The sequence below is a fragment of the Hydra vulgaris genome, chromosome 11 (genome assembly GCF_038396675.1).
Source record: "Hydra vulgaris chromosome 11, alternate assembly HydraT2T_AEP".
In the NCBI taxonomy this organism is placed as follows: Eukaryota; Metazoa; Cnidaria; class Hydrozoa; order Anthoathecata; family Hydridae; genus Hydra; species Hydra vulgaris.
In genome coordinates, this window is record NC_088930.1 from 47,705,001 (window position 1) to 47,729,895 (window position 24,895).

Sequence of the window (24,895 nt, forward strand, 5' to 3'; positions counted from 1 at the left end):
AAGGATTACTTCATCAACTCATCCACATATTGTTGATGTCGATTGGAAACTTGATTATAATGTTAAAGTTAGTTCGATTCGTTGTTGTAATCAATGATTTCATAGAAATAATTTTTGATGTCGATGCACGACATGTGAATAATAAGCTGTGGTAAATCAGCTTTAAAAGTTTTTTAAGTTATTAATTATTATTTGTTTTTATTAAAACAATTCTATTCTAGTATTTTGATTTGCTTTATCACTTATCCACTTGACTTTTGTTAAAGAATAATTATGTATAAATTATAGGTAAATTAAAATAATTAATTATGCTGCAAATCAATAATAATAAATATTTTTTTGTTTTTGACATTTTTACACTCTTGTTTATGCAGCTTTAAAATTCAAAATGATAGGCAAAAAATTATTTCTATGTCATAAACAGCATGGCAGCTTTTTGTGCCAGCCATTTTTGGTTGATTTTTTAAAATATTATTTGTGTGAAAAGTTAAATACATTAAACTGCATATAAAAACTCTATATATTATTCATTTTACAGAGCAATTTGTTAGAAAAAGTAGATAGCTTCAAATACTTGATATCACTTAAGACTCAGGTAAGTCTCTTGTTCATTTTATTATTTATTATTTTATTATATTATTATTTATTATTTGCATAAAAAACAAAACAGTTAGTATTCATGAAAACATTTAGCTAAATTAAGAGTATAAGGTTGTTTTTTTTATTTATTATTATTACTTCCAGGAATGCAGAGTGCCAAAATGCTTTATGTCTTTATGCCAAAATGCTCTATTATGTCTTTATGCCAAAATGCTCTATTTTTGTCTGGTCTCTGATATCCAGAAGCTCTTAACATGTTGGTTGACTTATGAGCTGCTATAAGAAAAAAGTCCATGAGGTTTGATGACTTATTGTTTTAAAGAGCTTATTGTTTTAAAGCCTGGAGTCCTGGATTCCTTGTTGCCATTATACCTAAGGACTCCAGGTTCAAAAATTGATTGTTCCTCTCACCTAAAAGTCATTTTTTTTTTCCCCATTAGTAGTTCTTAAGCTTTTTTATATTTTTAGAGCTCCTGGGTACCAAAAAAAAGAAAGAAGTAATCTTTTTGTGACTTTAGAATCCTTTAAATCCTTTAAAAATAATTTTTCGTAAATTTTAAATCTTTTAAATTCGAAGTCCTTTTTGGTACTCTGCATCTCTGATTACTTCGAATCTTGTTTTCTCAGCTAGCGAAATCCCATGTTAAAAATTTATTTTAAACAAGTAATCATTACTTCTTGATCTATTTAATCTTATTATTCAAAATGGTCACCAAAAAGCAAGTTATCAAGATAAATATTAATTAACAATTTTGGAATTTTTAGTTTTGTTTGATTTAATATTCTTTGAATTAAACGCAACCATGAAAAGCATAAAACTCAGCATTGAATCTTTATACAATTTTATTTCAAAACTTAAAACTGTGACACTATGATGGTTTAGAATAACAGATGACATCAAAATGTTATGGTGTACTTTTATCTAGTGATATTTTCTGATTTATTTTTTTGATTGTTAAAGGATAAAAGCATAAGCTCTAGTAAAAAAAAAAATATATAGTAAAAACATTATTTATGTTTATGAGTATATCTATTGTTATAATTGTTGTTTTTACATATTCAAAAGTTTTTGGTCTCATAGCATACATTGGTCCAGTTAAGTGCATTTATAATTAATGGTTTCTTGAAATAATGGTTTCTTGAAGCATAAACATTAGGTATATGATAAATTTTAAATCAATTAGCCTGGGGTTCTAAATGATGAACTTTTGCTTATAAATCACAGAAATGACATTGATTTCACCATACCTTGAAAAAACTTCCCGCACCTAAGACAGTTTCATATTTAACCATACAACACATAGCGGCCCAAAGGCTATTAATTATAATATGTCAGCTTTATATACAATACACATGAGAAATACATGAGAATGAGTACCTACACTGTCCTACAGCATTTGTAATGATGTTAATAATCTTTCAGATTTGTGTATTAGTATTAATAAATTTACAGTTAAGATATTTGTTTGTTCTGCAAAAAGAACAAAATGTCCTCCATCAACTTTACAGCTCTCTTGGCTACTATGTTGGATCGAGGCACATCAAGCACTGATGGTTCCTTCTTCCAGTGGGTAGAGAAGCATTTCACAGTTTTGGAACACTTAAGTTGGGATATTGCTGACAGCAGGTCTTCATAAGCCGCCTCTGCATAGTGCTGGTTTGAAAACCAGGCCTGCGATCATGTAGTTGCAATGAAATCGCAAGTTATCCTCAGCTGTTCTCGCCAGTTTGGAAGAATGAAAAATGCAATAAGCGCAAAAATGCCTCTTGAGTTCCACCTGGCACTGTGCAGTGATGGCAGCTTGTGCCATTTGATACAAGGCCATTTTGCCTCATTTTTGTAAAACTAGTATGCTTCACAAAGCTGAAAAAGAAATTTAAAGTCATCTCTCTAGCCAAGGTTCTCATACTCTGCTACCGCTGCTGTGCCCTTGTAGGCATTTTTTAAATCATTATAATGCCCCATAATCTCATCAATAAATGTGTAGTTAATGTTAGGCGACTGTGACTGTATAGGAAAAAAGAAATCCAACACATGTCGTAGAACAAGATCAAGAATGTGGTGTTGGCAGCCGATGTATTGAGGTTCATCGAATCCCTTGTCTCGAAATGTTTTCTGAAGCTTGGCTACAACTCTATTCTTGCCACCAGTATTTACAGCTGTTGTGTCAGAGATGATCATCTGAATACTGTTCCATGCATTGTAATCATCAAGTAGGTCCTGTAGTGCTTTATATATGTTTGCAGAGGATCCTCTGTCAAAAACCAAAATGCCAAGTTTTAATGTTCTTTTGTCATTTTTCAATCACACAACTTGGTACTCAGTCTTGTCAATTTTCTTACCATCAAAATGCAAAGAAAATTTCTCTTCAAAGATCAGTTCCATGAGGCAGTTCTTAACTTGTTCTGCATCTCTGATTGTTTGACGCCAGACTCCAGACTGTGATGGTGTTGGGACACAAACTCCATCCTCAGCCAGACTTTGAAGCACCTGTGACGTTTTTCTGGTTGACAAAGAGTGACTAGACACTAGTTTGGCAGCAGACTTAGTTGACTGGCGTGTTGCATGCTTTCTGGGAGATTCTCCTGGAACTGCCTCCGAGTCACCACTGCTGCTTCCTTCCTCAGAATCTTCACTGTTGCAGGAAAGTGGTGCGGAGATAACCGCTTGGTTTGTTGAGGGTTCTGATGTGCTTTTGGCCCTTTTTGATGGATGGATTGTTGGCATAGGAGCCACTTTCATAGTTGTATATCCCACCCTGCCATCTGATTCAATTTGTACTTTGTACAGTTGTTTGCTCTCACTACAAAGCCAATTTCCATCTGGTTTTGTTATATCGAACAGATGAGCAAGATTTTCTTCAAATACTGCATTTGGTCGTTTCTGTGTTTCTCAAATGATGTGATAAGTTTGTCAACATTAGCAGACACTTGTTGTTTGGAAAGAACAGGAAAATTAAACTTCTGCCAAAGATTCATCAATTCCTCAGATATTTTTGTTAGTCGATCATGTCATCCTTTCAATTCATCAAAGAGTCCCAAGAATCTTCTAACGATATCTCTGTTGGAAGGCATTTTACACAATTTGTCGCTCATATCCTGTTTTACCTGTGGTATATTAGGACAGCGCTTCGTGCTTGATTTCAAATTTTGTGTCCACATTTCGCCAGCTGCTTCCACTGCTGATTTTGACTTTTTACTTTTAAAGGACATATTTTCAAAAAGAAGCACTAAACAGCAGATCTTGCAAATTAATACTGCAAATAAACAAAAATTGTTTGAATGATATGAACAACTATGCAATATACAATATTATATATTTACAGTTTTAAAAATCAAAGTCAAGCATAAGGAAGTAAGAACTGAGAACAAAATCAAGTGAAAAATCGAAAAAGTTAAAAGTGGTGAGGTGCTAGGTGCGGGAGGTTTTTTTGTGATCCAATGAAATAAACCTCAAAACAGCGATCTATTGGTAAAAGTTCATCAAAGGCAACATCAGGAAAATTAAAATTTTGAAAAAAGTTTCTTTGTCATATACCTAATATACATGACATACATATATATGACATACATAAGAAGGGAAAGCTTTTTGTGAAATGCTTTAGTAATAATGGTAGATAAATTAATCATATATGATATTGTAGTAAAATACTATAATGGTATGGCTTAAAAGATTCTCAGTGTGTTGAAAGTGAAAGAGAAAAATGAAAGACCATAAAAACATCAAAAAATATGTTATTAAAGAAAAATCAGAAGTCAAGAATACTTCGGTTGAAATTGCATTCAAGCTAAATAATAAAATCTAACTTTGATTGTTGAACTGTTACAGGGAGACTCCCTTAACGCTAAGTAATGCTTTTCATCATCAAAGCCATCATTTAAGACTAAAAAAATGGAATATTTTTATTTTAGATCTTGTGAGTATATTTTATTTTTTTGTTTTAAGTTTTTGATTTGTCAATTGATGGTCATAGTTTTTATTTTCCAATTTGTCTAATTATAAATTGATAGTCACCAGTTATATTATTCTCTGATCTGGTCTAGCAGAAACCTTCACTACAAAAAATATGTACACTTGGCTATTTTATTTAACAAAAATAATATTTTTAAAATAGCAAATTAAAAATAAGGTCATTTTGCAATGCCAAATGCGAACCCCAGAGAGAACTGATATTAATCAATCAAATTTTTTTTGCGATTTTTTTTTGTGAAAATGAATGCATTTTCTTTTCAAGAGGGTGTTTATAATTAACAAGAGGGTGCGTGTGTGTGTGTATGTGTGTGTGTGTGTGTAATATATATATATATATATATATATATATATATATATATATATATATATATATATATATATATATATATATATATAAATACACACACACACATATATAGGTCTTGCTTTTAATAAAAACAGCTTATCATATTTGCTCGCCATGATTTTGACATCATAAAATTATCTTTATTTTTTTTCATTTACGGAAAATTAACTTTTTAAAACAATTAAATAAATTACAGAAAAACAAGTTTAGTTTACTAATTGAGAAAAACAATTTAAAAGTATTATTTTGTAAATGTACATATTGTGGAATGTTTTTCAATTTGAATTGAAAAAATGAAAAATAAATTTTATTTTTATTTTTTTGTTTTTTAATATTGAATTATTAAATTTAATATCATCTAACATAAATTATTTTCTTTCTTTTCTTGACATTTATATAAATGAATTAAAATATGTTAATTTTTTTTTTATTATTTCTTAAAATTGTGACTTAATGATTTTTTACAAAATAAAATTTATAAATATAAACAAAGACATTGCAAGCGCTTTATTGCTTCAAGTGTTAATACTTTTAATTAATAATTAAATAAAAAACTTTTTCTGTGAATGTAACTCTGTTATTAATTTTTCAATACAAAACTATCTAATATCTAAACTAGGGATGTTACGGAGGTGACTATTGGAGCCGGAGTCAAAACCGAAGGTTTTTAATTTATCGAAGTTAAAGCCAGAGTCAGAATCGGAGGTAGAGTACAAAAAAGAATCGTTTTCACAAGGCTCATAAAATAATAAAAAATAATTCAGCAATAAGTATTTTTTCTAGTCAAGTATAAACAATTTTAAATCAATTTATGAGACTCTAAAAGTAGCAAATTATACTTAATAAATAAAGTTCTAGCAGCTTTTTCCCCACCAAGGTATGTCATATGGATCATATATTAGGATCATATATTAGGCCAGCACCGCTAAAATGTTGCTCACTTGCCACTGAGCCTGGTGGACACGACAGATATTGGCGAGCAATGGAATACAGTGTTTTAAGTTTTTTATTTTCTCTCCACCATAGCAAGGGATCTTCACTCATTAGAATTTGTTTTTCTTTGTTGTATTCATTAAGTAATGACTTCCATACAGTAAGTTTATCAAAAACTTGGGTGTTCATTGTAGTGTTAACATCCTTATCATCGCTGCTCATCAATATATTTGATAAAGTAGATGTGACATTTGTTTTCGTTTTAATTGCTGATGGGGATGGTAGCTTTGTCCGTTTTTTAGCAGGAGTCTCAACATCTTTACCTTCTGCATGATTTACAGAGATATTTTTGCTGCCAAGTAAACTTACCAATTCGTTTCAACATGTTTTACATTTACTTTGTTAAAAAATTTTGTTATATTTTGTTATGTAATGAGGATCTAAATATGTAGTAATTAAAAAATAGTTGATAAAATAAAGGTCAGCTTTAAATAAATAAAAACAACTTTAAATAAATGTTTTGCTTCAACTTCTTTTAATATTAAAATATAATTGTTTCAAATTACAACAATCAACTTCAATAGAATACGCTGCGTTCTAAATTTAAATCTTTATTAAAGTTCCAGTTTAATATTATTGGAGCCGAAGTCGGATGTGAAAATCATTTGGAACTTCCTACCTTTTGGAGCCGTAGTTGAAGCTCCGTAACATCCCTAAACTTCCTCAAAATATTATTTTGAAAAAATAATAGAGTTATATCCGAAGAAGTTTTTTATTTAATTAATCTTTATAAGATGTCATTTAAAGTTTTTCCATTTTTTAAATAAAATCAATCATTATAACAAATCAAACTAAAACAAAAAAAATTAAAATATCAAAAGTGGCGCTTATATAAAAGAAAATTTATTGTTGTACAATTTTTTAGTTAATAATTTTTTGTTTATTTTCTTTATTATTTTTTAATTTGGTAATTATTTTTGTTATTGTTTGTTAAGAGAAATTATCTAAATAAATGTTCTTGTGCTTGCAAGGTAATAAAAGATTTTTTTATTATATTTCTTTTATGATTTCTTTTTTTATATGTCATATATTTTTGATAGGAAAATTAAGTTAATAAAAATAAAAATTTCTTTGTTTTTCCTTAACTTATTACATTTGTAAATTGCGCTAATATCAAATGTAATTGTCATTCAAACTTTTTTACTTAATCATCATTCAAACTTCATAAGCTGTCCATTAATTACGTTAAAAAAATAGGAAGAGGGGTTGTCTAAAATTTTTTGACAATTGTTGACAAAGGAAGGGGGGGGAGGTAAAGCAAGTTGATGTTAACAATGTTACTTTTTTAAATGAATTTTGTTACCAAAAAAAAAGGGAATATTAGCAAGGTTTGCAGTCCTGTGTCACACTCACTCAACCTTTTAATAAAGCTACTTAATATACTACTTTAAAAAACCGTGCTTTTGCGCTTTAAAAAGACCCGACAAACAGAACTTAATAAGCACATACAAGATGTTTACTCATAACACTATTATATTTTTAAAATTGTTGTTCATAAGTCTGCTATGCAAACAGAAAAGATTTATGCAAGTACATAGTCTACATTATATTATTTAAGTGTTAACACCAGGGGTTGGCAACCTGCAGTTGTTGTGTTTCTTTTGATATCAAGATGCAGCTCTTTAGCTCCATGCACAAATATTAATTTAAAAACTGAAAAATTTTGTAAATTGTAACTTTTGGCTTTTCCAATTTAAAAGATTGCCAACCCCTGGTTTATGCAATTTATTAAATGCATTTTTTGTTATACTAGTCTCTATTAGAAATAACTGATTTTCACTGTGAAATTGAAATAGATCTAAAGAAAAAATGAGGAGGATTAGCATATTCACGGATGCGACTCTTCACTGTTCATAAATTATGATAAATATTTAACACTATCGTTGAAATTGATTCATTCATGGGGGTAGGGGTCATAGGAAAAAGTCTCTGAAAGTTTGACAAGTTGTTGACAAACGGAGGGGCTTACCCCCTCGCCAAAAAATTGTTGCCAAAACATTGTTGACAATTAATGGACTCTAAGTTTGTTAAACATTAATTCCTTTTCTTATCTCACCGTTTAAACTTGATCTTAAGACTTGTTTAAATATTAATATATAAAAAGTGGCGCTAATTTTTATTTATTTTTTAACATCCAGCAAGGCTGCAAGCAACCACTGTTAGACTTGGATGTTACTGAAAGAAAAAAAGATGAATTTTATAGAGCAATATAACGATTGACAGATGACTTTAAAGATTGCAAATTATATGAATCAAGGAAACAAGATAAAGAAAGCGAATTCCAAAGGTTTGATGTTTGAGGAAAAAACAAGACGAATAAGAATTTTTGGAGCATTTAAGAACAGTCACAGTAAAAGGATCAGACTTAATTGAAAGATGAGTAACATGAGAATGAATTTTAGCAGATGTCACAAGAGGCGCTAGCTCTTTAGAGCAGTGCCCATTATAGTATTTATAGAAATCAAAAAGAGAAGCAACATTTTGGCATGTGATAATGATTGGAGGTTGGCTGCAAGAGCAGATCCAACTATGTTTACAATGCGTTTTTGTACCTTTGCAACAAACTAGGTCTTTCTATATAAATATAGAAAGACCTAGTTTGTTGCGATAACGATTAGCTGAAAAAAGTTGAGTTTTATCTGAGTTAAAGTCTGCCAGCCACTGAGAACCTCATGCTGTAGCAGAAATGAGATCCTTTTCAAGCTCAAATGCCCCCTCCAAGAAATCAGAGAGTGTTGGCTTCTTATCAAGACAAAAATAAATGGAAGTATCATCAGTGAACAATGTCACCTTAGATGGGAGAATTTCTGGAATAGAGTAAATGTAAATTAAAAAAAGGTAAAGGGCCAAGGATAGAACCTTGAGGAACCCCTGAAGTTAGATTAAAGTTTATCAAAGGCTTTAGAAATGTTGACAGTGATAGCCTTAGCCTCTCCACATATATCTAATGCATGATAAAACCTATTGGTTATTTCTGTTAGCAAATCAGATGTAGAACAAGAAGATTGAAATCTATATTAATGATCAGAAAGTAATTTAGTAGATTCAAGATGAGAGATTGAGTATTTATTAGTTAAAGACTCAAAAACCTTACGATGGGAGGGTAGTTAGATAAGTCAGATTGCTCTCCAGAGTTTTTGAAAATAGGGATAATAGATGCCGCTTTCCAGCAGACTGGATTACAATGCTCTGATACACACTTGTTAAATAGTTTTGAAAGTATAGACAACAGCTCTGGAGAATACTTCTGCAAGGCTATAAAAAAGTATGTTATCTGGACCACAGGCTGTAGAAGAGTCTAAGCAGGAAATCACTTTAGATACAGAAGCTGGAGTGATACGATGTCAAGCAATGGATCAACCTGTTTGTTCGCTATCTCAGATAAAACACAACTAGTGGAATCAAGATATGATATTGATGAATAGTTCTTAGCAAACACTCAACCGTAATAAAAGTAAAGTAATTGTGTAAAAAAAGAAACAATAAAAAAAATAGGGCTGCAAGAATTATTATCATCTTTACTTCCACTTTGTCTTTAAGAGAAAAAAAAGAGCGATATAAAACAAAGAGAAAGGCTATCGAGTGAAGTGGTGCTACACGAAAGCACATAAAATATGTGGATGCAAACCTAGTTTCCAGACAAATGGGTGAATTCTGACGAATGTAAATGCCCATGCCAAGCATGTGGTTATTGGAGTCTTTACGAATTAAAGGAAGATAACCATCAACAATATCACAAGATGAGACAGCCAAACTCAAATTAGTCTCACAAAGAGCAAGTATGTCTGGTGAACTTTGCAAGAAATATGGCTCAATGGAAGAATAGTTACTTTAATGACCATGAGTATTAGTGAATGATTGATGACCATGAGTATTAGTGAATGATAGATTTAGAGAATTTGGTAGTGATGATGGTTTTTTGTGTTTTATTATTTTTAGAACTTAAGTCATTTTTAAGTTTGTTAAAGAACTTGACAGTACACTATTTAATAATCCAAGCGATTGCCTCATTACTATTAATAAACCTTAAGCTGTAACAAAGGGCTCCAAATGTGGCCTTGACAATGCACACCAAAAATACGAACAGGGATACCATCCATGCAGAGCATGGCATAGTTAATACTCTAATATTCTACAGCTGTTAAAGGAATCAGCCTCTCTGAGAGCTACCATAGAGTTTTTTTCTCAAAACCATAAAACTGAGTTTTAGAGCTGTACCCTCATTAGGAGATAATAGAATTAGTTGCCAAGTCATAAAAACAGCAACACAAGCAAAATCCATGCATTGAGTCAAGAGGATCCAGCATTCAACATCCTGAGTTGGAAACAATGTATTGTAAATACATCTATGCCAGCCTAATGGATGAGGTAGAGGTGCGAAGCTGGTCAATAGATAGAATCTGTTTACCCCTTAAGGGGGGAATATATATCTACTGATAATTCTTTGAAAGGCCTCTAGTGTTATTAAGTTTTTAACATAAAGTTTTGTATTAGTGAATATTTTGAAATTATTGTATTTTTTATGTAAAGCATAACAAAATTTATTTGACTTTTTTGTTCGTTTACTGGTTTAAAAACTTTTAATTTATATAGTTTAAAACCATATTTCAAGTTTTATAAACCTGAATGGGTGTGTGTGGATATAAATGTTTATATGTATATACAACTTTAAGAGCATACTTAGATAGGCACTCTGACATCACACTCAAATAGGAAGGCTGGGGCTTCCGTACAAAAATTAAAGTCCCTGAAATTTTTTCACAAGTCAAAAGAACTGTTATTCTATTAGGACTGACTGACTTATTTCTAATTTGTGGTTAAAGTTTATAATATATGATTTTAAAGGTATAAATTGTCCCTAAAAGTTCTAAATTTTAAAATTTTAGGAACCCCATAATTCTTAATGCCTGTTTAAAATTAATGCAATTTGAACTATTAAAGTATTTTAAAACTTTAAAATTAAAAAATCATCATATATTTTTATGTGCGACAAACACTTATAAAATACAGTGTTATAAAATAGGTTCTTACCTTAACTTTCTAACCTGGGAAAACCCTTTAGTGGAATGATAGCCCTTACCAGTGGCGGATCTAGGATTTATTTCTCCTTTGGCGAAATTTTTTTGTGTAAATTTCTGTCAGTGCCCCCCCTCCCCCAACCAATCTCACAACCTTATCCCCTTTGATGCACAACTACTGTCAGGTGTCAAAGAAACGCCCCCTACAATTAACTGCTATTCCCTGCACATTTTTATTCCTGGATTACATATAAAATATAATATATTATGGCAATGTGCAGTAGACTTTTTGGGGCCCAGGGCTGTTTTAAAGCAGGAGACCTCTTTCCATGATTATTCAAAAAATTTATTTTCTTGAATAATCATGGAAAAGAGTTTGTTTTTTTTTTAATAAATTTTTTTATGAACCAAAGTCTCATAAACTGTGGGGCCCAGGGCTATAGCACTGGCAATGTAACTCCATAAGGAAATATGCAAATGTTTTTAAAATTTAAAAAGATTATAAAAAAATGTGGCAGTTACAAGATTTTATCTAAAACAAAATTCAAATAATAAAAACAAAATATTTACAAATCCAGCCCTGGGCCCCAAAACTTTACAATCCATTAGAATTTTTTTTTTCTTTTTTGATAAAGGTAACTCGCAAGTAACACATTATGAATAACTAAACCAAAAGAAAACACAACTTTTAGATAGTGTATAAAACCTCTAAATTTTGGCACCAACCATCAACTGTATAATTTAAATAAAAAGAGGCTGATTAATAAGAAATATATATAACTGATAATTATTACTAGGCATCAGGCTTTAGGCAAAATCAATCAGTTTTATTTTTTCTGGAAAAAGTGTTGCTTATATTATAGTTGACATCATGCAAAATCTATATTTAAAAAAATATTTTTTTTACATATAAAAACATCACAACAGCAGTATTACAAAGCTATGCTAGCAATTTGTACTTTAAGACAAGCATTGTTTTTATAATAATACTATAAAAACATATGCTTGGCTTAGTAAATTACAAACTGCTAGCATAGTTTTGTAATATTACTGTTGTGATGTATATGTATGTGTTGTGATGTATATATACTAAAGATAATTTATTGATTTATTGCATAATAGCATAAAGTAAATAAAGCATTATAAACTGTTAATAGCTTTCTGAATGGGTACAAGTTTATCCAGTTTCGAGCTTTTGATGTTTGTTTCCAAACAGAAATTTCACTCAAGATAAAAGCAGGTTTTCTTTATACAGAAAACATAAAGAATTTACTTCATATGACAACTTCTTGCAAATTTCATTTAATAAAACTACATTGTTTTGCTATAAAGCCATTTGTACATTATAATAAATGTCAGACATCATAAATAAGGCACTTAAAGAACTTTACATATGCTAACTGCAAAACCTTTATGCAGTTTATCAGTTTGTTTATCTAATTTTTTTAAGTTGCATAATGAATTTCTAGACTTTTTTTCTAGATTCAAATCAGATTAGGCAGATTGACCACTTAGTTCCATACTACTTTAGGCGTAATTTAACCTTCGTTAGTTGAAGTGATTAAAAATACATACCTCGTATAGAGATTAGATTAGGTAAAACTTATTTTGCCTAATGTATGAAAAAGCCATTATGTCTAATCATAGTTTGTAACACTCCCGCGCTTATTGTAATTAAGTTACTCCTCAGCAACGTTGAAACTGTAAATGATAAAAAATACTGGATGGAATTTTAAATGTAAAGTAAATTACATCTTAATAGTAATATAATATTTCTCTTTAGGCGGCCGCCCAATGTGCCAAACTTAGATTCCCCCCTGCCTTTCTATGGGGATCACTTAGATATAAGTATCAAAATCAGATTACATTGTCCTGGCAAGTTATTTACATTTGAATTTTCATCCCAGTTAACATAAAACGTGTTTTAAATGTTTAATATACGTATTAATACGTATTAAAACATAATATAGGTGTATTAAACATGTCTTGTGTTTAATTGAACATTTTATTGATTGCACAAACATGCGCAATCAATAAAATATTCAATTAAACACAAATGAGAGCTTATTTTGCTTTTTATAGAATTAAAAATCTCTAATTTACATCAATATAAGCAAAGAAAGCAAAATAATATATTCTTGAAGTTATACAAGTAACTAACATAAAACATATTCACAAAAAAACTTTTAAATGGAACAAATTCAAAAATAATTCATTCATAAATCCCTTCTTAAAGCGACTTTTTACAAACAATGTTTACTATTGCAGTCAACAATGCAACATTGCAACTTCTTACTGAATTCTGGATGATGATTAGGCCTTTTGTACCTTGGCCAATGTATCTGAAAGTTGTGATGCATTGCTTCTGTTGCCTGTTCTGTGTAAAACCCAAGAGCTTGACCGTGTCTGTCGATGAAATCTTTTACATGGAAAAATACTTCATGGAACTTGGGTGTTACAGACATATTTTGCAATGCCAGATAAGACACTCTGAATGCTTCAATTATTTGTGGGTAGTTTGGATTAAGGTTACATCCAAAACAGCCAGACACTTCCACATTGAACTTTCAAAAAATGTCGATGAATGGGATGGCTGCATAGCATGAGTGTTTCTCAGCAATTGATTGAAGAATATCAATATTGTGTCGCAGCTTTCTGGACTCATTTCCTGCAAAATGTCCACCATGGTAAGGTTGTTGTTTAATGTGTAATACATCAGTCCAAAGAGTTGTTGGATGAAAAATATGAAGTAGCGCAGCAAAAAGATGATTAAAAACTCCAATTAGGAAATGCAGTTCCATGGAAGGAAGAAACATCATTGGAGAATAAACAATGTACATTCCAGTTGCAGGGATGTGCACTTGAGTGTGCTTGAAGCCCACAAATAATATTTGCAAGTTTTAGATCACAGGACATGACAAGCTCCTGGTCTTTCAATTTAATCAACTCAAATACTTGCAAAATGTTAGTATAATTTTTTTCAAGCTCCTCAGAGACAGCAATGATGAGTTGTTGTTTTACACCAGTGTCCTTAAAAATCTTGCTTGTGCAGTTGATTTTTGCTGGGGGAATGCTAGGTTCATGATTCAGTTCAATAATTCCCATACTAACTTTCAGAAACCTACCTTCTCTGTCAACTCCAACCTTTACAATGTGATTTTTTGATGTACTTCTCATGGCGTTAATTTCATTTTTAAGCTCATGGAAGTCCTTGCAATATATCACATCTGTCACACACATCTAGCCTGATCTTGAATTGATGAACTTGTGAAATGATGTACAAGTTGCTTGCTGAATTTGTCAAATTTTATGGCGTAACTTTTCTCAACAATCTGTTGTGAGGTTGACTGATTAATAGTAGCTGCTAACCTCTTGATGCCATTGTTTGAAAGCCCTGTGTTTGCTTGAACTTGAGCTAGGTCTTTTACACTTATTGATGAATTTTGAGAGAAAAGTTGTCTAGCTGATGACAAACCTATAGTGAATGCAAAAAGGTAAAAATTTAACCTGTCATTAATTTAAACTATAAAAAACTAAATTCATACTTGGTGTTACTGGAAGCATTTTTCCACCATAAGGTTGACTTAATCGAACAGTTCCATGTGGAGTTGCAATTCTTTCTGATGCCAAAGGATTCTTTATTGCAACAGCAACAAAGTTCTTACTCAAGTTCAAGCAAACAAAGGATCCTTTGGCATTTTTTACAAATTCAAAGTGGAAATTTTTCATCATTAAAATCAATTTTCTCTTTAAGTAAAATCTGTCATCTTTCTTTTAGATTTGATGTTAGCTCTTGTTGACATTTACTAAAAAAAAGAAAACAAACAGTTTTCCTGCATTCTTGGTGGTTTTTAGCAGTATTTGGCATTTTTGGTAAAATTAAAAGTGCTCGGTTTAGCTCTCATTAGTAAAGTAAAAACAAAGTTCTTTTTCCCAGAATTCAAAAATAGAAAAATATTCAAAAATATTTTATGTCATAATTAAATACGGTTCACATCAATATAAACAGTTTGCACAAACTAATCATAGTTTTGGGCTGTAGAAATGCAAAATAAGCTGTCGTTTTGCATGTTTGTGCAATCAATATATTTTATATTTGTTACTTGTATAACTTCAAGAATATATTATTTTGCTTTCCTTGTTTATATTGATGTAAACTTTTGATATTATTGATGTAAGATTTTTAATTGTTTATATTGATGTAAACTTTTGATATTATTGATGTAAGATTTTTAATACGATAAAAAGCAAAATAAGTTCTCATTTTGCATGTTTGTGCAATCAATAAAATATTCTATTAAAAATCTAAATTTTTAATTTAGATTTTTAATAGAATATTTTATTGATTGTTGAAAATCTAAATTTTTATAGTAATCCCCCTTGACCATAATTTAACATTTCAATTTCATAATTCAACTTTCCAATCTTTTCAAAATAATTTGGCATGCCGATCTTTTTGAACTTGGTGCAATTAGATTGTACAATTTTGGATTTTTTATTTTGTTTAATCTTTTCAACAAATAATTTTATTCTCTTCTTTTCTAATATTCTTGTTTTCTAATATTTTTTTGTTTTCTAATATTTTTTTGTTTTTTAATATTTCTTTGTTTTCTAATATTTTTTTGTTTTCTAATATTTCTTTGTCTTCTAATATTTCTAATACTTTTCTTTTCTAATATTTTTTTAATAATTTTTTTTTTTTGAATTTTTTAAAGTTGATAATTTATTAGAAGTGGTATTATTTTTCATTTATAAGTACTTTGATATTCAGGAGCCTGGATCGAATAGCAGTATTGATTTTTCGTGTTCTATAGAAGATCTTCAGGTATTTTTTTTATAATGAATAGTATAATATATAATATTTATAATTAATATTTTTATTAATATTATTCTTATTTATTTTTTTATTAATATTATTCTTATTTATTTTTTGTTAACATAATCCACTAAGTTTTTTTGATATTTTTACATTTTTTTTTATTGAATACAATTTTGTAATATTTAATATATATATATTCTTAAATTTTAAATTTCTTATTTACATGAGCTTTTTTTTTTTTTTTGTAGGATTTAGTTAGTAAACTTAAGGATGCAGTAAAAAGTGTAGAAAAAGCAAGTCAAATTTAATATCGAAAAAATAGATTTTAAAACTTATTTAAAAAAAGTTAAAACTTAAATGAAGAAAAATGCCATAGTATAATCTAGTAAAGAACACAAAAATTGATTCCAACAAGGAAAACACCAAATTGATTCTAATGAAGAAAAAAGCATTTCTAACAAAAAACAAACAGCAATTCTATCAAGAAATAATGTCTAGTCTTCTTCATTGTTTTATAATTGGAAAGTATTTTTTTATGTATAAAATCAATTTAATATTAGTCTTTAAAAAAATTTTTTGATAAAATTTTTTACTTGTGTGGAGGGTTTAGGTTTGCGATGCTAGTTTATTACAGAACATAGCTTGATTGAAGATTTTCTCATTCATATTTCTATCACATTATATTTTGAAAATATTTTTTACCAAAGTTTGATAATTGCCCTAGAGGTACCTAGGGGAAGAAAGAGTTATTTTTGTGAAAGAAAGTAAAAAAAAGAGTCACTAATAATTTGTGTGTGTGTGTGTGTGTGTGTGTGTGTGTGTGTGTGTGTGTGTGTGTGTGTGTGTGTGTGTGTGTGTGTGTGTGTGTGTGTGTGTGTGTGTGTGTGTGTGTGTGTGTGTGTGTGTGTGTGTGTAAAAATCGAAAAGGTTTTTAATGCATATTTGATTTTACATTTGATAATTTATTGATATATTTATTTGACATTTAATTTTTTTTTCATTTCAATAATTTTTTAACATATTTTTTTTGTTAAATATTTTGCATTTTATTTTTAGTCTTTTAAATTATATATTGTATTTAATAGTTTTTTGAATAAGTTATTTCAGAAAATGAATATAACAAACAAGCACCTTGATAATATTGTATTTAATAGTTTTTTGAATAAGTTATTTCAGAAAATGAATATAACAAACAAGCACCTTGATAATATTGCTGTTGATCATTTTCATCATTTGGGATTTTCCACCAAAGATATTGCTTTAGAAAATTTTAAAGATATAAAAGTGAGACACTTATTAATATTTTTTAAATAATTTTTATTTTTTTAACAAAAACATTTTACTATTGTTTTTCTGATAATGATACATTGCAATTTTAACAGATTGTCTGTGTGTGTGGTAGTCCTGAACGAGTAAAGAAGTTAGCTGGCTTTTTAAATGATGGGTTGAAATTAGTAAAAGCAGAAGAACTTCATAACTTATGCTTAACAGATCGCTATGTTATGTTCAAAATAGGACCCATACTTCTAGCTAGCGTAAGTCTTGTGGCTCTACTAATACTACTAAAGAAACATAAAATTATGTCTTTTAATACATTTTTGTTTAAATTTAGCATGGAATTGGTGCACCATCAGCTAGTATTTTGTTTCATGAAATCTTTAAATTACTGCATTACTCTGAAGCAAAAGAATTTGTTTTTTTTAGACTTGGAACATGTGGAGGATTAGGTGAGCAATGGTATTATAGCAACAAGTAGTTAAATGTCATAGAAACAAATAAATCTAATTAATTTAATATTAAATAACAAAGTTAAAAATAATAGTGCCATTTTTATTTAGATTTAGTTTTTATGTATAAAGTTTTTTACAGGTGTAAAACCAGGTACCATAGTGCTCACAAAAAAAGCTTTAAATGGTTTTCTCCAACCCGTCTATACACAGGTTATAACTATTTATTTGTTTTGTTAATAATGCTTTTTTCTTAGATAATTCTTGTTAAAAGATCCTTGTTGTTAGAGAGTTCTTGTTGTCAGAGGGTTCTTGTCGTTAAATGATTCTTATTGTTGCAGTATTTTTTTGTTAAATAATTCTTTTTGTCAGAAGATTCTTCTTGAATCCATATTATTAACTAATTTTTTTAAGTAATTTTTGTAGACAGTTCTTGGTAAAAAAATTGACTATCCAACAATAATGGATAATACCATTATTGAAGAATTGCAACATTTAGTACAAGAGAATTTAAATTTTGATGTTATAAGCGGCGATACATTTTGTTGTGATGATTTTTATGAAGGTAAGCCTTGTTATTGTTTCACTATTATTTATGTTACGCCTGTATTTCAGTCATTCTAGGTTTTTCAAAAAAAAACTAGCCAAAACTCAAGTCTATACAGGGCTTTTATAGTGTATTTTGTTTTTTACCAAAATAAACAAAATAGTTAATTAAAATTTTTTTTATAATATCATTTTGTATTATTATAATATTTATAATGATATGTTATACTATTAACATAACTTTTTTTTTTTTTTTAATTATTCTTCCCAAGGCCAAGAAGGCCATTACAGTCTAGGAGGCTCTAACTCCGAAACAGGAACCTCGACAAACAAGGTCACTGCGTGGAGAAACAAGTTAAGCGTGGTATTGCCAGGGACTGGGTTGGGGATTGAACTCAGAACTTCAGGCTGATGAGGCAAGCGCTCTACCACTACACCACTACCACATAGAAGTTGATCCTAGCACAGATCCTTGAATAACAATAAGGTTGGTCTGTCTCTTTCTTATCTACTCTTGGTTCTGGGCTCTTGGTTGTGTGAAGACTAGAGATGGTGTCTCGACAAAAATACTCATCTTGGGCAGATATTAAAGGCATCTGACTACTGACTTGTAGAAGGCCTCCTAGGCAAAGACTTAAGGGGTAAACAGATTCTATCTGTTGAACAGCCTCGCACCCCTTTTTCATCTATTAGGCTGGCGCAGATGTATTTTTAATACATTGTTTCCAGTTTAGGATGTTGAATGCTGGATCTTCTTGACTCAATACATGGGTTTTGCTTGTGTCTCTGTTTTTATGACTAGGCAATTCATTCTGTTATCTTCCAATTAGGGTACAGCTCTAAAACTCAGTTTTATGGTTCTGAGGCCGGCTGGTAGTCAGGTTTTCTAAACTCTGTGGTAGCTCTCAGAGAGGCTAATTCCATCAACAGCTAAAAAATATCAAAGTATTAACAGTGCCATGTTGCATTCGGTGTGCATTATCAAGGCCATATTTGGAGCCCTTTGTTTTGGCTTAGAGTTTATAAATAGTAATGAGGCAATTGCTTTGGCTATTAAGCAGTGTTCTGAGTACTATCTATGCTTCAAGTCAAGTTCTTCAATCAAATTTAAAAATGAATCAAGTACCAAAAACTATAAACCACAAAAAACCATCATCATCACCAAGTTCTCTAAACCTATCATTCACTAATATTCGTGGTCTTCGAAGTTACTTTTCTTCTGTTGAGTCTTATCTCTTGCAAAGTTCACCAGACCTACTTGCTCTATGTAAGATTAATTTGACTTCAGCCGTCTCATCTTGTGATTTTAATATTGACAGTTATCTTCCTTTAATTCATTAAGACTCCAGAAGGTCACATGCTTGGCCTGGGCCTTTACATTTGTAAGAATTCACCCATTTGTTGGGAAACTAGGTTTGAATCCACAGACTATTCTTTTTTGTGCTTTCATTTAGCACCACTTCACTCTATCGCTTTTCTCTTTGTTCTATATCGCTCTCCTTCATCTCAAGACTGCACTCTTTTTGATGTTGATCTCTTTATCCATCACCTAATATTGTTGTTGTCTGTGACTTTAATGCTCATCACACTGTATGGCTTGGTTCTAGTGTCAGTGACTCTGCAGGCATTAAAGCCCACAACTTTTGCTTTTCTCAATCCTTAACTCAAATAGTCAACTTTCCAACTCGCTTTCCAGACAACCTGAATCATTTACCTTTTCTTGACTTATGTCTTGTTTCTGATCCTAGTCAGTACTCAGTTTCTTCACCTTTAGGTGCTTCTGATCACAGTTTGATCTCTCTAAAACTATTATCTCATTCTTCTTCATCATCTGAATCTCCCTATCATCGTACCTCTTACAACTGCCTTAAAGCTGACTGGGACTCTTTCCGTGATTTTTTTCGTGATGGCCCTTGAATAGAAATCTTCCGTCTTCCTGCTGACAAATGTACTTCTTACATAACTTTGTGGATTCAGGCAGGCATGGAATCTTTTATTCCCTGTCAACATTTCCAGATCAAGCCTCACTCTTCTCCATTATTTTCCTCACATTGCGCTTCTGCAATTTCCAATCGAAACCGTTACTTCCATATCTATCAGCATAACAATTCTCCAGAAAACAGACGTCTGTTTATTACTGCTAGAAACCATTGTCAAAAGGTTTTGTCTAATGCATTATTTTCAGGTCATAAAGTCTCGTATTTCATCACAAAAATTAGGCTCCCGCGACTTTTGGAGAATTTTACATAGTATCAATAATAAGGGTAAATCTGTTATTCGACCTTTCTTGTATGGTTCAGACCTTGTCACCTAACCTAAAGACAAAGTTGAATTGTTTGATAAGAACTTTTCATCAATATCATCACTTGATTCCTCTTGTAGTGTTCTACCTGATATAGCCGTCAAACAGGTTAATCAATTGCTTGACATTCATATCACTCCAGCTTTTATATATAAAGTGATTTCCTGCTTAGACTCTTCTAGAGCTTGTGGCCCTGACAACATACCTGTTATTATCTTGCAGAAGTATTCTCTGTAGCTGTCTTCTATACTTTCAAAACTATTCATGCCTGCTGGAAAGCGGCATCTGTTGTCTCTACTTTCAAAAATTCCGGAGAGCGATCTGATTCATCTAACTACCGTCCCATTAATCTTCTTCCTATCATAAGCAAGGTTTTTGAATCTTTAATTAACAAACACTTAATCTCTCATCTTGAATCTAATAACTTACTTTCTGATCATCAATATGGATTTCGATCTTTTGGTTGTACAGCTGATTGGCTAACAGTAATAAGCAATAGGTTTTATCATACATCAGTTAAAGGTGGAGAGGTTAAGGCAATCGCTCTTGACATTTCTAAAGCTTTTGATAAAGTTTGGCATGCTAGTCTTCTCCATAAGCTTTCTTCTTGCGGTGTATCTTTTAACATCTTTAAGACTATTGATCCTTCCTTTCCAATCGTAGTATAAAAGTTGTCTTGGATGGAAAGCACTCTTCTTCTTATTCTGTAACTTTAGGAGTTCCTCAAGGTTCAATCCTTGACTTTATACTCATTAATTTACATTAACAATATTCCAGATATTCTCACTTAAATTGGCATTGTTCGCTGATGATACTACCATTTGTTCTTGTAATGATAAGAAGCCAACACTCTCTGATTGCTTGGAGGGGGCATTTGAGCTTGAATAAAGATCTTACTTTTGCTACAGCATGAGGCTCACAGTGGCTGGTGAACTATAATTCAGATATACCTCAGTGTTTTTCAGCCAATCATTATTGCAATAATTTAGATCTTCCTATATTTATGAACGGTAATGTACTTGATGAGTCATCTACCCTTCATCTTCTAGGATTAACTCTTCCGATCTTACTTGGAAACCATATATCAAATCCGTTGCAAAATTAGCATCTGCTAAGGTTACTTCGGATTCTATTCACTATCTCTATAAATCTCAAATCTGGCCTTGTATGGAATATTGTTGCCATTACTGGGGCGGATCTTCTAATGATGCCCTTTCTCTTTTAGACAAGGTGCAAAAACCTATTTTAAACATAGTTGGACCTGCTCCTTCAGCCAACCTCCAACCATTATCACATCGTTATAGTGTTGCTTCTCTTTCTCTTTTCTACAAATACTATAATGGGCACTGCTCTAAAGTGCTAGCGTCTCTTGTGCCATCTACTAAAATTCATTCACGTGTTATTTGTCATTTAATTATCTCTTATCCTTTTTCTGTGACTGTTCCTAAGTGCTCCAAAAACTCTTATTTGTCTATTTTTTTTCCTTGAACATCAGTTCTTTGGAATTCGCTTCCTTTATCTTGCTTTCCTGATTTATATAATTTGGAATCCTTTAAGTTGTCTATCAATTGTTGTCTTGCTCTACAATCTTCATCTTTTTTCTTCCAGTAACTTACTACTCTAATTAGTGGTTGCTTGTAGCCTTGTTGGAAGATGTTAAAAAATAGAAGTTATGAATAATTTTGATTGATTGAAACAATTGATCAAATTAAAAAAATAATGTAACTCAAAAAAATACTTATTAGATATTGTGTTCTTTTTATTAGACACCATGTTCTTTTTAGAGATCTTCTTGATCTTAATAGTATGCAATTAAAAGTTTAATTAATTTTTTCAATTTTAAGTTAATGTTTTCATTAAATTTTTTTGTTTAAATTGTTTTTCTATAAAATAAATTGAGAGAAAATGAATTCGGTATCATAATGTCTATACTTGCATGGATTGGGTGATTTCACATTATGCAACTTTTTCAATGCTTACAAAATTTTGCTTTAAATTTTAACTTTTTAGAAAAAGAAATGCATCAACATCATTAAATTTCAAATCCTTTGTATCTATACATGTGCAATAGTTGTATCTATACATGTGCAATAAGTTTGTTCAAAAAGTGTAGGTATTAGGAATGTTCAAAAAATATAATATTTTTCAGAATCTCGACAGTTGAAACTTTTTTAGTATATATTACTTCTGTTATGAATATATACCCTATTGTCTTTTCCAAGACGCCTAAAGTTTTTTTATAATATAAATATATCTAATAGCTTTTAAATCATCAAGACAAATCCTTTCATTCTGCAAAAAAATGTTGATGCAAACATATCTTTCTGAAGAACTTTTATTAAACAAATCATTATGTAGAAGTAATAAAAAAAATCAATAAACACATATAAATTATTAAATTTTCTGTAATACAAAGTAAAAATAATTTATGTTTACTACAAAATATTTTTGTCCAAGTAAATTCTTAATATTGTATTTTTATTTGACAAATATTTTCTGGAAGAAAAGAAGTTTTATTGCTTAATTAATGTTCCTTTCTTGAAAGCACAAGTTTCGATATTGTTATAGAAGCTGTAAATTCCATTGTCATTTTTTATTGTCACTATGTGTGATAATCTGATTGAACTAATGATAGTGAGAGCCATGTTAAATCATTTCTAAAAGCTTGAAAAGAGCTCAAGATTTAGGTAAAACAAAAGATGCCAAAGAACCATTTTTTGTTTACATTAATATTTTTTGAAGTTTAAGCATGACAGGCTGTCCAAGTTGCAATTTTGAAGCTTGGTTAGTTTTTTAAAATCATTTGAGCATTGGCAGATTTTATCTTTAATGGTGTTTGGGAATAGAAAACTTTCTGGAGAAAGCCTTTCTCCAATAAAGTACCAGTTATGCCTTACACATCAGTCAAAGCTCTTGAACCTCTAGGTCTATCTGAGAAAGTGATCATATTAATAAAAATGGAGGTTCATTCAGGAAATATAAACAGTCAAACATGGCAGGAAGTGAAAGCAAGAAAAATTTGGCAAAAAATAACTTTAGTAAGAGAAAAAAAAGGGGGAAGTAAAGATAAGGAATTCATTTTTAAAATCTCATTTTACAGATATCTATATTTAATTTATCATAAAATTATTTATGATTTATTTATGATATTTCACTTCATGTTAAGACTACCAAACCAACGGCTAATGAAACTTCTGGCTATGAAACTGTTTAACTGTATTTTATATATTCTCATATAAACTTGAAGGAAAAAAGATGAGAAAAAAAAATTAAATAAAAAACAAACAAAAAACTCTTTGTTTAAAAAAAAAAAGTTGAATAAATTTTTTTTTTTAAATAAAAAGATAACGTTGAGAACTAAGTAATTACTTAGTCATAAGTGACAATTTTTAATAAGGAAACATCAAAAGTACTTATTTTTGTAAGTAATATTTTTTTAAGCTCAAGCAAGATTGGATGGTGCTTTTTGTACATATTCGAAACAGGATAAGGAAGATTTTTTAACTATGCTGCAATCAAATGGCGTAAAAAATATAGAGATGGAGTCTTCAGTAGTTGCAGCCATGTGCAATCGAGCGAATATTCGTGCTTGTACTATGTGCGTAGTCTTGGTTGATAGGTTGGCTGAAGATCAAGTTATTTTAACTAATGAAATGCGAAAGGAGATTGAGAAGAAACCCTGGTATTTACTTTTAGAGTATATAAAAAGAAAGGTTGCTCCAGTGCGTCCTGATAATTGAATGACTGAATGGTTCTCGGTGTTTAGTTGTGTTTTTTTAATTGTATGAATTGGATTTTTTATAGTTTTTTAACGGTATATTCTTGTTATTATTTATTTTCATTAATTATTTTAAATATTGTGACTATAACGAATATAGTGACCGAATAATTACTAAATAGTGAATACAAGGACCAACCAGTTACTTTATATTCACTGTTTAGTAACCGGATACTATGTAAACATAGTATCCGGTTACTAAACAGTGAATATAAAGACTGGGTTGTTACTACATCCATTGTAAATGTCAATTTTTTGGAAACGTTTTTTATTCTGATGCTTTTTAAAAAGACTAACTTTTTGGAAATTTAATTTGCTGATATTTACATTAGCGAATCATGATTTTTCAATTATATACAAATTTTATAAACTCTCGTTCTTGGTGGAAATGTCTTTTTCCTTCTATTTATTGTTTAACGTCATACTTATTTTACTAAAACTTCAATTGTATAAAGAAATAAACAATCCTCAAACTGCAAAGCAAAATTAATTTTTTCAGTTTTATTTCATGTTATTTATGAAGAATATTTAAACGAATTTTTAACTCCGCAATCTATTGTCTCCACAATGTATTATAAAGAATTTATATTTCCACAATGTATCGTAGTGATTAGCTGTTTTCAATTTTTGTTGGTATTTTAAGGATATTTTAATAAATTTTGATTATTGAAGTCTTTTTTTTAAATAAAAATTTAAATTATTTTATCAGGTATATGAACTAAATATTATTATATATTCTTGATATCATTTACTGTCATTTGGGTTAAGATTTGCAAGATAATAGGAAAAAAGC

The 24,895-nt window shown here is 30.1% G+C and overlaps 2 protein-coding genes across 3 annotated transcripts in view; both read left to right on the top strand.

Annotated features, from left to right (window-relative positions):
• The window catches only part of LOC100214286 (COMM domain-containing protein 3), a 58,864-nt gene extending 42,538 nt beyond the window's left edge, over positions 1–16,326 (top strand). Inside the window, exons 5-8 of one of the 2 annotated variants that reach the window (XM_065809025.1) lie at positions 4–67; positions 539–595; positions 15,687–15,755; positions 15,998–16,326. In XM_065809025.1, the coding sequence (XP_065665097.1) occupies positions 4–67; positions 539–595; positions 15,687–15,755; positions 15,998–16,057 (250 nt within the window). In that variant the 3' untranslated portion in view covers positions 16,058–16,326. The remainder of the gene's footprint in view (positions 1–3; positions 68–538; positions 596–15,686; positions 15,756–15,997) is intronic. The other variant, XM_065809026.1, reaches the window with a different exon arrangement.
• A 472-nt stretch (positions 16,327–16,798) lies between these two features.
• On the top strand, positions 16,799–24,768 carry LOC101239352 (uridine phosphorylase 2). Its single transcript, XM_065809024.1, has 7 exons — positions 16,799–16,884; positions 16,933–17,033; positions 17,132–17,284; positions 17,362–17,476; positions 17,619–17,689; positions 17,903–18,041; positions 23,766–24,768. Exons 1-7 carry the CDS (start codon positions 16,860–16,862, stop codon positions 24,062–24,064), a joined length of 903 nt encoding a protein of 300 aa, XP_065665096.1. The 5' UTR covers positions 16,799–16,859; the 3' UTR covers positions 24,065–24,768.
• Positions 24,769–24,895: the final 127 nt, after the last annotated feature.